The sequence below is a fragment of the Budorcas taxicolor genome, chromosome 13, assembly GCF_023091745.1.
Source record: "Budorcas taxicolor isolate Tak-1 chromosome 13, Takin1.1, whole genome shotgun sequence".
In the NCBI taxonomy this organism is placed as follows: Eukaryota; Metazoa; Chordata; class Mammalia; order Artiodactyla; family Bovidae; genus Budorcas; species Budorcas taxicolor.
The window spans coordinates 2,638,078-2,651,000 of NC_068922.1; the positions used below are offsets into that span (position 1 = coordinate 2,638,078).

General features: G+C 41.0%; 1 protein-coding gene across 1 annotated transcript in view; it reads left to right on the top strand.

Annotated features, from left to right (window-relative positions):
* The window catches only part of PLCB4 (phospholipase C beta 4), a 291,829-nt gene that overhangs the window by 199,622 nt on the left and 79,284 nt on the right, over positions 1-12,923 (top strand). The window contains exons 18-23 of the mRNA XM_052650707.1: positions 1,742-1,842; positions 3,539-3,574; positions 6,875-7,016; positions 7,616-7,700; positions 8,048-8,172; positions 10,206-10,257. Coding sequence (XP_052506667.1) covers positions 1,742-1,842; positions 3,539-3,574; positions 6,875-7,016; positions 7,616-7,700; positions 8,048-8,172; positions 10,206-10,257 — 541 coding nt within the window. The remainder of the gene's footprint in view (positions 1-1,741; positions 1,843-3,538; positions 3,575-6,874; positions 7,017-7,615; positions 7,701-8,047; positions 8,173-10,205; positions 10,258-12,923) is intronic.

Here is a 12,923-nt window from a genome sequence, read left to right on the forward strand (position 1 = left end):
AAATTGAAATTCAATAGTGATGGTCAGAGGTTTCAAAATCTTGATCCCAGACTGTTGGTCACAGAAATCCAGTGTCACATTAAGAGCTTTCGTCTAAGAAGCCTGAGAATCTAGGTTCATATTCTGACTCTGTGACTTCAGACACATCAAATCATATCTGTGAATCTGTTTGTTTTAGATATAAGTGAATACACTAGCCTAGATTATTTTCAGACTTCTTTCAGTTTCTCAGATCCTTTTTTCCTGCCTAAAGCCAAGATGACCTACTTTAAGAAAAAATCATCTGCCTCCAGAATCGCCCATCACCGGAATATCAGTTGCAGAAGAGGAAGGTGTCTCACTGCTTTCCCTTGCCTTCATCCCCTCCCTGGAATGGCACGTTGCGTAAAGTCATCCAAACTTCTGAACCTAAGACACTGCCGATTGAAAGGCACTACTGTTCTGAAAGAAGGAAAACTGCTTCTAGTCCATTATAAAATGCCATCGGTTAAAGGATACTTTGCCCTGTTAGATATATTCCAGCATGGGGGAAATGCACCTTAGAATCAGTGAAAGTTTTCATCTACTCCTGTTCTTGCATTCTCCTTTCCACCTTTTAAACATACTATTTAAAAAAAAATACATCTAATTCTTAGGGCCCTGTTCGCCTCTCTCAGAAATATTTTCAGTGTTTTTTTGGTTTTGTTTTTGTAGTAAAGGTCCCTCATGCTCAGTGTAGTGACAGTGTGGGTTTGTGTTGACTTTATCTTATGGCCTGTGGCTGTCTCCTATTCCTGGCTAGTTTTCAGGCAAATGTCCGGGAGCCCCTGCAGGATGGGTGTCATGGGAATACAGATCTCATACCCACCAGTATGTGGCTAATTTTCCAACAGGCGGTCCTTTTTCCACTGACAGCCTTAGGTGGATACCAGAGTTCTTGTAATTTCCTGAACTGATGGATTGAGTAATGGCATTTCTGCCTCTCCACTTAGCTCAGTCCAGGCTCCTGGGGTACCAGCCTGATATAGCACCCACTTCCTGCCCCCTCCCCACCATGAACCCCAGGAAGGACTCCAGAGTCTTTTAAACCTAAGCCAGATTTGGCAAATGATTTACAGAAGCAGTAAGTCCTTCCAAGTTCTTTCTTTTCTGTATCCCACCACTCACAGCCACAAGTCATTATGCCCATGAAATTCAAGTGGACATTTTTGACTCTTTTTCAGAATTATCAGATGTATTTTCCTTCTCTTGTATCTTGTTTTCTCTGGGTGTCATAGAAGATCAAACTATCCTTTAATTTTTAGGGTTATTGTATATACTAGGATAGAAGTAATCATTCACATAAGAAAAGCTTATAAAAGGGTCAAGCATGTAAAAAACCATGCTAACAATGATTTACTGTGTAACACAAGAACAGTGTTTTAGATCTATAATGACCTGTAATGGAAAATAATCAGTATATATATATGACTGAGTGACTTTGCTGTACACCTGAAACTAACACAAAATTTTAAACCAACTATATTCAGTAAAAAAAATAATGCTCGGTGCAAGAGAAATAACAGGACGTCCTCCTTGACCTTGATTAGATGAGAGTTTAGTGAGCGTTTAATTAGAAAAAAATTACTTTTAAAAACTTTCCTGTTTTCATTTAGCTTCCTTCTCATCTAAAAGTGCTTCTGTTCTACCCAAAATTACAGAGGAGGCCTGACCCTTTGGTGTTAAGTTAGCTTCATGAATTTTCCTTTTGTCTTTCTGACAGCTGAGCAAGAGGAGGAAGCTCACCCTGAATACAAATATGGAAATGAACTTTCTGCAGATGACTTGGGTCACAAGGAAGCTATTGCCAATAGTGTCAAGAAGGTCAGAGTCTTGGTGGTATTTGCTTTCATGACTTCCGAGAGATGGCAGCTGGTAGCTATGACATTTCAGAAATGTGAGCACCACAGGAGAATAAGGGAGCCTGTAATTCCCTGTCTCAGTGGGGTGGCCAGAATCAATATCTGACCTCGAGGCACGCACAGTACAGTGACTCTTCGGTCATGCCTAGTGTCGACCCCTACCTCTTTGGCCCATGTCCTTCAAATGTTATTTATTTCCTTATGACATGTGAGCAGGAAGACAGCAGCAGCACCCCAGCAGCAGAGGTGGTGCTGTTCAGATCATCGAGTTAATGACCCCAATCATCCCACAAACCCTCGTTAGAAAATCAGTGCTACCCATTGGAGGTCTCATCTCCCTCCTAACATAGAATAAGCACTGGTATATTAATCACCTTCATGTGTGTGTGTGTGTGTGTGTGTGTGTGTGTGTGTTATGGAAACATTTATGGTCTGCTGTCTTAGCACCTGTCACTTTGTCCTATCCGACTCTTTTCTACCCCAGTGGACTGTAGTCCACCAGGCTCCCGTCGATGGATTCTCCAGGCAAGAATACAGAGTGGATTGCCATTTCCTCCTTCAGGGGATCTTCCTGACCCAGGGATCGAACCTGTGTCTCTTATGTCTCCTGTATTGGCAGGCAGATTCACCACTCTCACCACCTGGCATGGAATAGAGTATTGTTAACTCTGGTCACCATGCTGTCCGTGACCTCCCCAGGACTTAACTCGTCTTATAACCGGAAGTTCATACCCTTTGAGCGTCTCATTCCCCACCCCGCACTGGGGCCTGGCAAAGTGGTTGGTTTTTAATACTAGTGAGTGATAGAGTAAGAAGGTGCAAGAGTGCCCACTGGATTGCTAGCCTGGGAGTCATGGTGACCTTGAAAAGAGGAGTTTCGGGGCAGGTAGGGACCCCTTGAGCAGACACATCTGAATGAGGAGAAGTAATACTTCTGAGCAGTTTTGCTGTCAAGGGGAACTAGTGGTTAAAGGGAACCCAGGAGTCCAGAGGCAGTTAATTTTAGGATAAATAAATCCAGGGTGATGACTGAATCCTTTGACATGGTCTTTGATGGGAGCAGTAGTACTTCATCATTAAAGACAATGGATGAAGATGCAGGTAGGTGTATACGGTAGGTGTATACAGTAGGTGCTAAGAAAATGAGACCAAATTTGTCTGCTGAGCAAAGCCAAGAGAATACTACCATTACGTTTACCTTTTCTGATATGGAGCATTGCAGCTATTTTCAGATGATTAGATGCCTACTAAACTCATTATTCTGCCTTTATCCGCACCCAGACATGAGTGTTCACTTGCTAAAGAGTGATCCTTGACCAGAGGAGGTGGTCACATCAATTATTTCCCAAGCCCCATCACTAGATCACTAACTAAATTACCTTAAGGAAGCACTGAAATAGGTGAAGACTATCAGCCAAAACGGAGATAAGCATTAAGATGAGCTTTTCTGGTGTGGAAGAGAGTTACACCATGATATCCTTTCAGTTCTCACTGTATCTGTGGCTTTATGTCACCAGTAATGTCCTATCTTAACAGATTAATAGAATAGCAGGTGTACAGATAACTGTCTAACATATTTAAATATCCACAGGTGTGGGGCTAGTAAGCTTGGAGTCTCTCCCTTTAGAGAAGTAAATTATTTTCTTTCTCTAATTTAGGCTTCAGATGACCTTGAACATGAAAACAGCAAAAAGGTAACAAAACAATTCCATTGTGCATTTTGTTTTCATTATTAGAAACTATGTGGTCATTCAATATTGAACAGGTGTTACTAACTGCTGTTTATTCCGTCTTCTCCCACCCACTCGCCATGAAATACAGCGTATTTATAGGGATAATATTTACATGCTCAGTGCATCTACTTACAAGAGTCTTCAAAAGAAAAAATTAACCATGTGATGGAATGATTATATCCTGATGGAATCACAAAACCTAGGGCAGACAAATAAGATGATTTTTCTAAAAATAAGTGTTTGGGCATTTAGGTGTATTCTTAGCATTTGAGATTTCATTACTAGACGATGGACAAAGGCATGTATAATTCTTCTACTGTATGTTTATTGATAATTAGTAATGCCAGTACCATAAGCTGGGTACTGGGCTGATTCCCTGGATGACAGCCTTGTTACTGTCAGTCATCATGTGTAGCAAGGATTACAGTCTGACCCACTAACCGCATGAGAAGGCTGAGGCCTTAAAGATGAAAATAACTTGGTCACAGCTGCTTAGCTAACAAACATCAATGATCAAAGATCAGCTTATCTTTGTTGACCCCAGTATCTTAAGAAATTCTAGTAGAAGAGAATTTCACAAATATCTTAGGAGAAGACTGGGATCAGACTTAACCAGAATTATTCCAAACTTTAGACAGTAAGAATATCGGGTTTTCCTTCAAATAAGATAGGACCCCATAGACAAGAAGATAGTATTTTCTGAAGCCCTGATGTGGGAGTCAAATCATAAAGTAAATTTCTGCCTATGGCTGCCAACAGTTTCACAACTGCAACACACCGTGTACTTCTATTAGAAGGACCACTTTGATGTCATGAGCTGTGAAGAGGATATAACAATTAAAAATATTACTTTACTTCCCTTATGATAAAGTCAAATTCAGTTCAGTTCAGTCACTCAGTCATATCCAACTCTTTGCGACCCCATGAATCGCAGCATGCCAGGCCTCCCTGTCCATCACCAACTCTCAGAGTTCACTCAGACTCATGTCCATCGAGTTGTGATGCCATCCAGCCATCTCATCGTCTGTCGTCCCCTTCTCCTGCCCTCAATCCCTCCCAGCATCAGGGTCTTTTCCAACGAGTCAGCTCTTCGCATGAGGTGGCCAAAGTACTGGAGTTTCATCTTTAGCATCAGTCCTTCCAATGAACACCCAGAACTAACCTCTTTTAGGATGGACTGGTTGGATCTTCTTGCAGTCCAAGGGACTCTCAAGAGTCTTCTCCAACACCACAGTTCATAAGGATTAATTCTTCGACACTCAGCTTTCTTCACAGTCCAACTCTCACATCCATACATGACCATGGAAAAACCACAGCCTTGACTAGACGGACATTAAGTAATGTCAAATAAAACTCCTAGAATGGATACAATGTGAAATTCACTAACAGCCTTTCAAAACACCAATATACTTGGAACAAAGACCTTTCTGTTTTGCTATCATATGAATTTCCTGACCTATAGGTCATTTTTATTTTCAGATTCAATGTATTCATGATTATGTGCTCCTAGTCTAGGAATGAACTCTCAAATTTTAACTGGGGACATTTGAAAACATGATTTAGAAAAATCTCAATAAGTTACATTATTTGGTTATTTGTTGGCTTTTATTGGTGAGATCAGTTTGATGATCTAAAATGTTATCAGGTAAACAAAATGGCCTGGCCATTTTTTTAACAAATGAATTGACTGATATGAGTCAATAGTTTATTTATCCTGGAGTATTGAGCTCAGTTAAATATTGATCACTTTTGAAGGTGTTATTTTTGTTGTTGTTGTGTTGCTTTCATCCTGATTTACAAGGAGCAAATTAAAATAATTTGTTTCTCTTTGCCTGTGTGCAAAATAATGCAATTTTAATAGGTCCTGTGTAGTGGATTATCACATTAGTTTAAGAATAAGCTTTTTTTTAAATACTACAAACTATTTATGTACGTGTCTTGGTTTCCAAAAGTGTTAAGCAGGTATGGTCCCCAGACCAGCTACTTAGGAGCTAGTTAGAAATGCCATTTCTCAGGTTTCACAGCAGACTCCCTTTTTCAGAAACTCTGAGAGTGGGGCCCTGGAATCTGATTTAACAAGCTTACCTGTATACTCAGATGGTAAAGCGTCTGTCTACAGTGTGAGAAACCTGGGCTCGATCCCTGGGTTGGAAAGATTCCCTGGAGAAGGAAATGGCAACCCATTCCAGTACTCTTGCCTTGAAAATCCCATGGGCGGAGGAGCTTGGTACAGGCTACTATCCATGGGGTCACAAAGAGTCGGGCATGACTGAGCAACTTCACTTTCACTTTCACCTGTACACTAAAATTGAAGGATCTCTGTTTTTTAATTTATTTCATAACTTGTGAAATTATGAATTATAATACCCTTTATACATATTCCATAGCATTACTCTGAACTTCAATTTAGTTTCTGGAATAAAGTCCTTTAAAAATCTAAAAAAAAGTCTCCAAAATGTAAGGTAAGCTTCATATTTTACTATTATCTTTATCTGTATTATTTGGAGCCACAATAGACATTAACTTTTTTTTTTTGACCGTGCCTCAAGGCATGTGGATTCTTAGTTCCCTGACCAGGATGGAACCCATGATCCTTGTGTTAGGAGCATGGAGTCATTGGACCACCAGGGAAGTCCTGACGTTAACTTTTAAAATTATCCTTTATTGGGACTTCCCTGGCGGTCCAGTGGTTAAGACTCCACACTTCCTAAGTATGGAGTGTGGGTTCGATCCCTGGTCAGGGAGCTAAGATGCCACATGCCTCGTGGCCAAAACACCAAAACATAAAACAGAGGCAATATTGTAACAAATTCATTAAAGACTTAAAAAATGGCCCACATCAAAAAAATCTTTAAATAAATTAAAAGCTCTTTTTTTAAATTATGTTTTATTTAACATAATTGAGGAAGAGAAAAATCTTTCATCTTGGACCTGTGTGCAGATTGTCCCTAGTAAGGAAGCTTGTAGGGGCTTCCCAGGTGGCTCAGTAGTAAAGAATCCCTGCCAGGCAGGAAACCCAGGAGACTCGGATTGGATCCCTGGGTCAGGAAAATCCGCCGGAGGAGGACGTGGTAACCCACTCCAGTATTCTTGCTTGGAGAATACCATGGACAGAGGAGCCTGGCGAGCTGCAGTCCATGGGATCACAGAGTCAGGCATGGTGAGCAAGTGAGCACACTCTCAGGCAAGGCAGATTGCGGCGTAAGTCTGAGAGTCCGGCTGAAGTCACTGACGTGTGTATTCCCCTTGCTGTGCTCATAGGGCCTGGTTACCGTAGAAGATGAGCAGGCGTGGATGGCGTCTTATAAATATGTGGGTGCTACCACTAATATCCATCCGTATTTGTCCACAATGATCAACTACGCACAGCCTGTAAAGTTTCAAGGTTTCCATGTGGCTGAAGGTAACACCAAAGGTTAAATGCTATTGCCTTTTCTGTCTGCTTTCCTTTCACTGTGCTGCGATCCGACTTGGTGCCACTCCCTTCCCAGGCATGCGGACGGTTGACTGTTTTCGTTGCACAGACCACACACGTCCTTGGCTCTTCGGGGCCTTCTGCTGTCGTTTCCAGCATCGTCCACAAGGTGGCTCTGAGAGACTGGATTTGGTAGCGCTCCAAGGCATAGCCTCTTGCATTAGATACACTTGATAAGACCCATTTGAGTCAAAACCTGGTCTCAAAAACATAGCAAGTGATATTTTAAAACTTCTTATAATACTTCTGGACTGGAGAAGACATAGTCCTCACTGAAAATACATATTCCAGGGGTGGCCGTGAATGTCAGTTGGTATACATATAATTGACTCCGAATTGAATTCATCACACTTTTCTTAAGTCAGCCATCTCCATCGTCAGAACATAAGGAAAGTAGAAGCTACTGATATCATGATGGAGCATCTGCCTCCAAAGCCTCATGATTCAAGGTGTAATTATATTTATCGCTTGTCTTTCTGTGAGTCTGATGGCAGAGTCTCTAAGTTCATCTTTGCTTTTCTTTACAGAACGCAATATTCATTATAACATGTCTTCTTTTAATGAGTCAGTCGGTCTAGGCTACTTGAAGACACACGCCATAGAATTTGTGAAGTATCCTTATGTATTAAGTGGAATAAATGGTTGGTGAACTTTGAGTTTGGCAGGAATCTCTAAAACAGAAAGATGGCTACTATAATATTTGTGGTTGTAGAGCTAGTAAAATAATGTATGTGAAAGACTGCAGCAGCGGGGAAAACCTGCCCAAAGGCAAACTGTGTTTATAGTCCACGCCGGGAACTACGGTTTTTCTCTTTAGCGTCCTTTATACATGTGAAATCTGTTCTCTGTTGTCACATGTTTTTGTCAGTGTTGATCTCAATCTTCATTGCTTTAGCTCTTTGTTATTTATTTATCACTACCGGGATACTCTTTTCCATTTTCCTTAATACGTTACACAGTTATAACAAACGGCAAATGAGTCGCATTTACCCCAAGGGAGGCCGAGTGGACTCCAGTAATTACATGCCTCAGATTTTCTGGAACGCTGGCTGCCAGATGGTTTCGCTGAACTACCAAACCCCAGGTAGGAACTGATGTCCAGTGACCTCGAATTCCATGAGAATGTTTTGACAGGACGGTGCCAAGAGTTGCTGTCAGTTGACTGTGGGCATTTTTGGAAGGAAGCAGACATATGGCAAAACAGCGTGTTGTTGGATGTATAGAATGCTGAGAAATTGAAAACGCGAACTAAAGTAATAAAACAATGGTAGAAGATAATAGAGTTTGATTTCAATTGAATTGCCTTTTGAAAATGCCATGAATAATCTGCTAAACATTGTCCCTTTTCCCAAAATATGTCTAGTTTTTCTTCTTTTTGGATCAAACTTATCTTCTTGTCCAGAGACAGAATGAAATGAAAAGAATTTGAGGATCTTTGTACAGTAACTATGACTCATTTCTCCTTGGGAAAGTAGCCTTCCCACTGTTGACATTCAGCAGGAGATCAGCAACATAGCAGAATCTCACCATAAAGATGTAGGGTATTATGGAGCAGATTCTGCTAAAATGGTGTTTAAGGAGTCCTATGCACTTAGAGGTACTAATGTATAACTTATTCCTCCGAAGTGTACTCTGGCCAGGTTCCAATATATAATAATATTTTTTTTTTCCTGCAATGAGAGTAGTCAATTTTTATGAAAGCATAAATAAAATCTTTAAAGTTTTCAAAGTTTGCTTAGGAGCCTAGGAGCACAATATGAAGATAAGAGACAGAAAATATATAGTCTCAAACAGGTGAGAAATATGCCACAAAACCTATTCACTGCGTCATGGTCCTTTTTTAAAAAAATTAATCAAGTTATTTTAGTTGGGGCTAATTGCTTTACACTGTTGGTTTTTGCCATGCATTGACATGAATCAGCCATGGGTGCACATGTGTCCCCATCCTGAAGCCCCCTCCCACCTCCCTCCCCACCCCATCCCTCGGGGTCATCCCAGTGCACCAGCTTCAGGGCACTCAAAGCATGGTCCTTTAAAATGGGTGGGAAAAAACATCCCTTTTGTTCTCTTCTTTCCCTCTATGAGGGTATCTCCCATCTTTCCCAGTTTAGGGCATTTTTTTTTTCAAGCCAATCCACCATACTTTGTAAACCTGAATACACCTTGCTCCCTGTGATCTGGAGTAACTGGAAGGTCCTATGACTTGCGTCCCTTTGGCATGGATGTGGCCTGACTGTGTTTCCTATCCTCAGTGACCAGAACTGAAGTCAGGTTTCTGCTCGGCACCCCTCTTGCTGCTCACTGTGCTAAACTATGACCAGGAATCATCACGATCCTGGAGTGTTTCCAATAGAAACAAAAAAGATGAAAAGGCACTGCTGATTTTGCTTATTTAAAAAGATGTCAAGTTGTACTCTTTGTTGTCAGTGAGACCATTATGTAGATTAAATGATCCAAAGGCAGTTTATTCTCTAGGCCGGCTTACGTTTTATTCTATAATGTAAGGTTTAATCATAGTGCTTTGAGAAGAAAAAAAAAAAATCACCAGGAGGCCCTCCTTTTTTTTTTGCTGATGAAAAGAAAGAAGATTTTGTTTGCCTGCAAGAAAAGTCCTAACCATGCTCTGCCAGTATAGACCCCACTAGAATAATTCTTTTTAAGTCACACATTTTTTATATGATACTTACCTAGTTTGTTTTTGATTCATTTTAATTGAGTTTTATATTCATACAAGTCTATTGGATTTCTCCAGCATACCCTCCCTCTGGGTCATAAGGCGTGTCTTCTCTAACTACATATATATCAGCTTAGACATCTGTACTCTTGACAGTAATTCAACAGTCCTATGACCCATATATTGAATCCAGATTTGGAAGTAATGCCAACATGATCTCTATGAATGCACATTTTTTTGTTTATTTTAAACTCAAGGTCATTTAAACATGGAGAAAAGAGTTGTATGCCTCTCTCTGTAAACAGATCCAGAAGTACCTTATGGTGTTAAAAAAGACCTATCAGCCTGGGATCAGTATCTGATTTCCATTATTTAAAATCACCCCATCAGAATCTTCTTTGTCCAGGAAGATGAAGTGCTAAATTATTTTTGTCTCTTGACAGATTTAGCGATGCAGTTGAATCAGGGGAAATTTGAGTATAATGGATCCTGCGGGTAAGTAATGTGATTTAAACTGGTGTCACCGTGTTCCACACTCCATACTACAGCTGTAATGAAACCGTGTCATTTTAAATTAGGGGTTGGTGAATTTAAGCGAGGTTTGAGGGATGGGATAGAAACAAATGAAATCTCCAGGTAAATTACATCTGCAATATATATTCTTCATCAACCGCAGTTTCACTAAGCAGATTAAAAAAAAAAAATTAACCACTAGGTAAGCAGTTTATTATACACACTCTAGAGTTTAATGCTCTCACTTTAAATTCAACAGTGGAGGCCTTTATAGCTAGGACAGATAATGATGCCTGCTCATTTGGACATCAGCAAGAGGGGCAAAGATAGTAAATATGTGTATCTTACATAGGACAGATAGAGGAACGAAGCTGATTTAGTATAGAATGAAGTCCTCAGTGTTAAGTGGAATTTATTTCAGCTAGGCAGACAGTTGTGTCCTATATTAACTTTTTTCTTGTCTTGTAAATAGTAGTCACCAAAAAACAATGCTATGAATGTTGTTTGAAGTACTTAAATAGTGCTCCCTAAAATCTGTGAACCAAGTAGTGAAACAGGAAATGTTAATTTCACTGAAATGCTGGAAAGTTAAATGAAAGAATGAAGTTAAAGAAAGTTCTATGGAAGAACTTTCTTGTAGTTCTTGTATAGACATTCTGTACACGTTCTATAAAATTAAAAAAAAAAACAAAACTGTGTGGCCACTTTTCTCCCCCATGCAGATGTCCCCAGGTGGTACTGCAGGTAAACGATCTCAAACCATTGCCCAGAGCCTTCTAGACTAATCGAATAGAGTACTATATCTTCCCACCACACTACTGTTAGAATGCTCTTGGCCTCCCTAGTTGGATATGTAATGTCCAATGTTGGATACTAAAAACAGCCAATCACGATAAAATTTTCAGCACTTGTGGATTGAGAATGCCTACTCCCACCTCTTCCTGACCAGCAATGCACCTGCACCCACAGGTGACAACCCTGTTACCCAAGTCACCCACCTGCAGCATGCAGGACATTTGCCTCTGCTGTGTGTTTTAAAGGAAATGCAAATTGTATACCTTAAACTAATGAAGTGTTATATTTCAGTTCAGTTCAGTTCAGTCACTCAGTCGTGTCCAACTCTTTGCGACCCCATGAATCGCAGCACGCCAGGCCTCCCTGTCCATCACCAACTCCTGGAGTTCACTCAGACTCATGTCCATCGAGTCCGAGATGCCATCCACCCATCTCATCCTCTGTCGTCCCCTTCTCCTCCTGCCCACAATCCCTCCCAGCATCAGAGTCTTTTCCAATGAGTCAACTCTTCACATGAGGTGGCCAAAGTACTGGAGTTTCAGCTTCAGCATCAGTCCTTCCAATGAACACCCAGGACTGATCTCCTTTAGAATGGACTGGTTGGATCTCCTTGCAGTCCAAGGGACTCTCAAGAGTCTTTTCCAACACCACAGTTCAAAAGCATCAATTCTTCGCCACTCAGCTTTCTTCAACCTAACTCTCACATCCATACATGATCACTGGAAAAACCATAGCCTTAACTAGACAGACCTTTGTTTGCAAAGTAATGTCTCTGCTTTTTAATATGCTATTTAGGTTGGTCATAACTTTCCTTCCAAGGAGTAAGCGTCTTAATTTCATGGCTGCAATCACCATCTGCGGTGATTTTGGAGCCTAAAAAAATAAAGTCTGACACTGTTTCCACTGTTTCCCCATCTATTTCCCATGAAGTGATGGGACCGGATGCCATGATCTTCGTTTTCTGAATGTTCAGCTTTAAGCCAAATTTTTCACTCTCCTCTTTCACTTTCATCAAGGGGCTCTTTAGCTCCTCTTCACTTTCTGCCATAAGGGTGGTGTCATCTGCATTATCTAAGGTTATTGATATTTCTCCCAACAATCTTGATTCCAGCTTGTGCTTCATCCAGCCCAGCGTTTCTCATGATGTACTCTGCATATAAGTTAAATAAGCAGGGTGACAATATACAGCCTTGCTGCTGCTGCTGCTAAGTCACTTCAGTCGTGTCTGACTCTGTGTGACCCCATAGAAGGCAGCCCACCAGGCTCCCCCATCCCCGGGATTCTCCAGACAAGAACACTGGAATGGGTTGCCATTTCCTCCTCCAATACATGGAAGTGAAAAGTGAAAGGGAAGTTGCTCAGTCACGTCCAACACTTTGCGACCCCATGGACTGCAGCCCACCAGGCTCCTCCATCCATGGGACTTTCCAGTCAAGAGTACTGGAGTGGGGCGCCACCTTGACATGCTCCTTTTCCAATTTGGAACCAGTCTGTTGTTCCATGTCCAGTTCTGTTGCTTCCTGACCTGCATATAGGTTTCTCAAGAGGAAGGTCAGGTGGTCTGGTATCCCCATCTCTCACAGAATTTTCCACAGTTTATTGTGATCCACACAGTCAAAGGCTTTGGCATAGTCAATAAAGCGGAAATAGATGCTTTTTCAATGATCCAGCAGATGTTGGCAATTTGATGTCTGGTTCTTCTGCCTTTTCTAAAACCAGCTTGAACATCTGGAAGTTCACAGTTCACATATTGCTGAAGCCTGGCTTGGAGAATTTTGAGCATTACTTTGCTAGCATATGAGATGAGTGCAATTGTGTGGTAGTTTGAGCATTCTTTGGCATTGCCTTTCTTT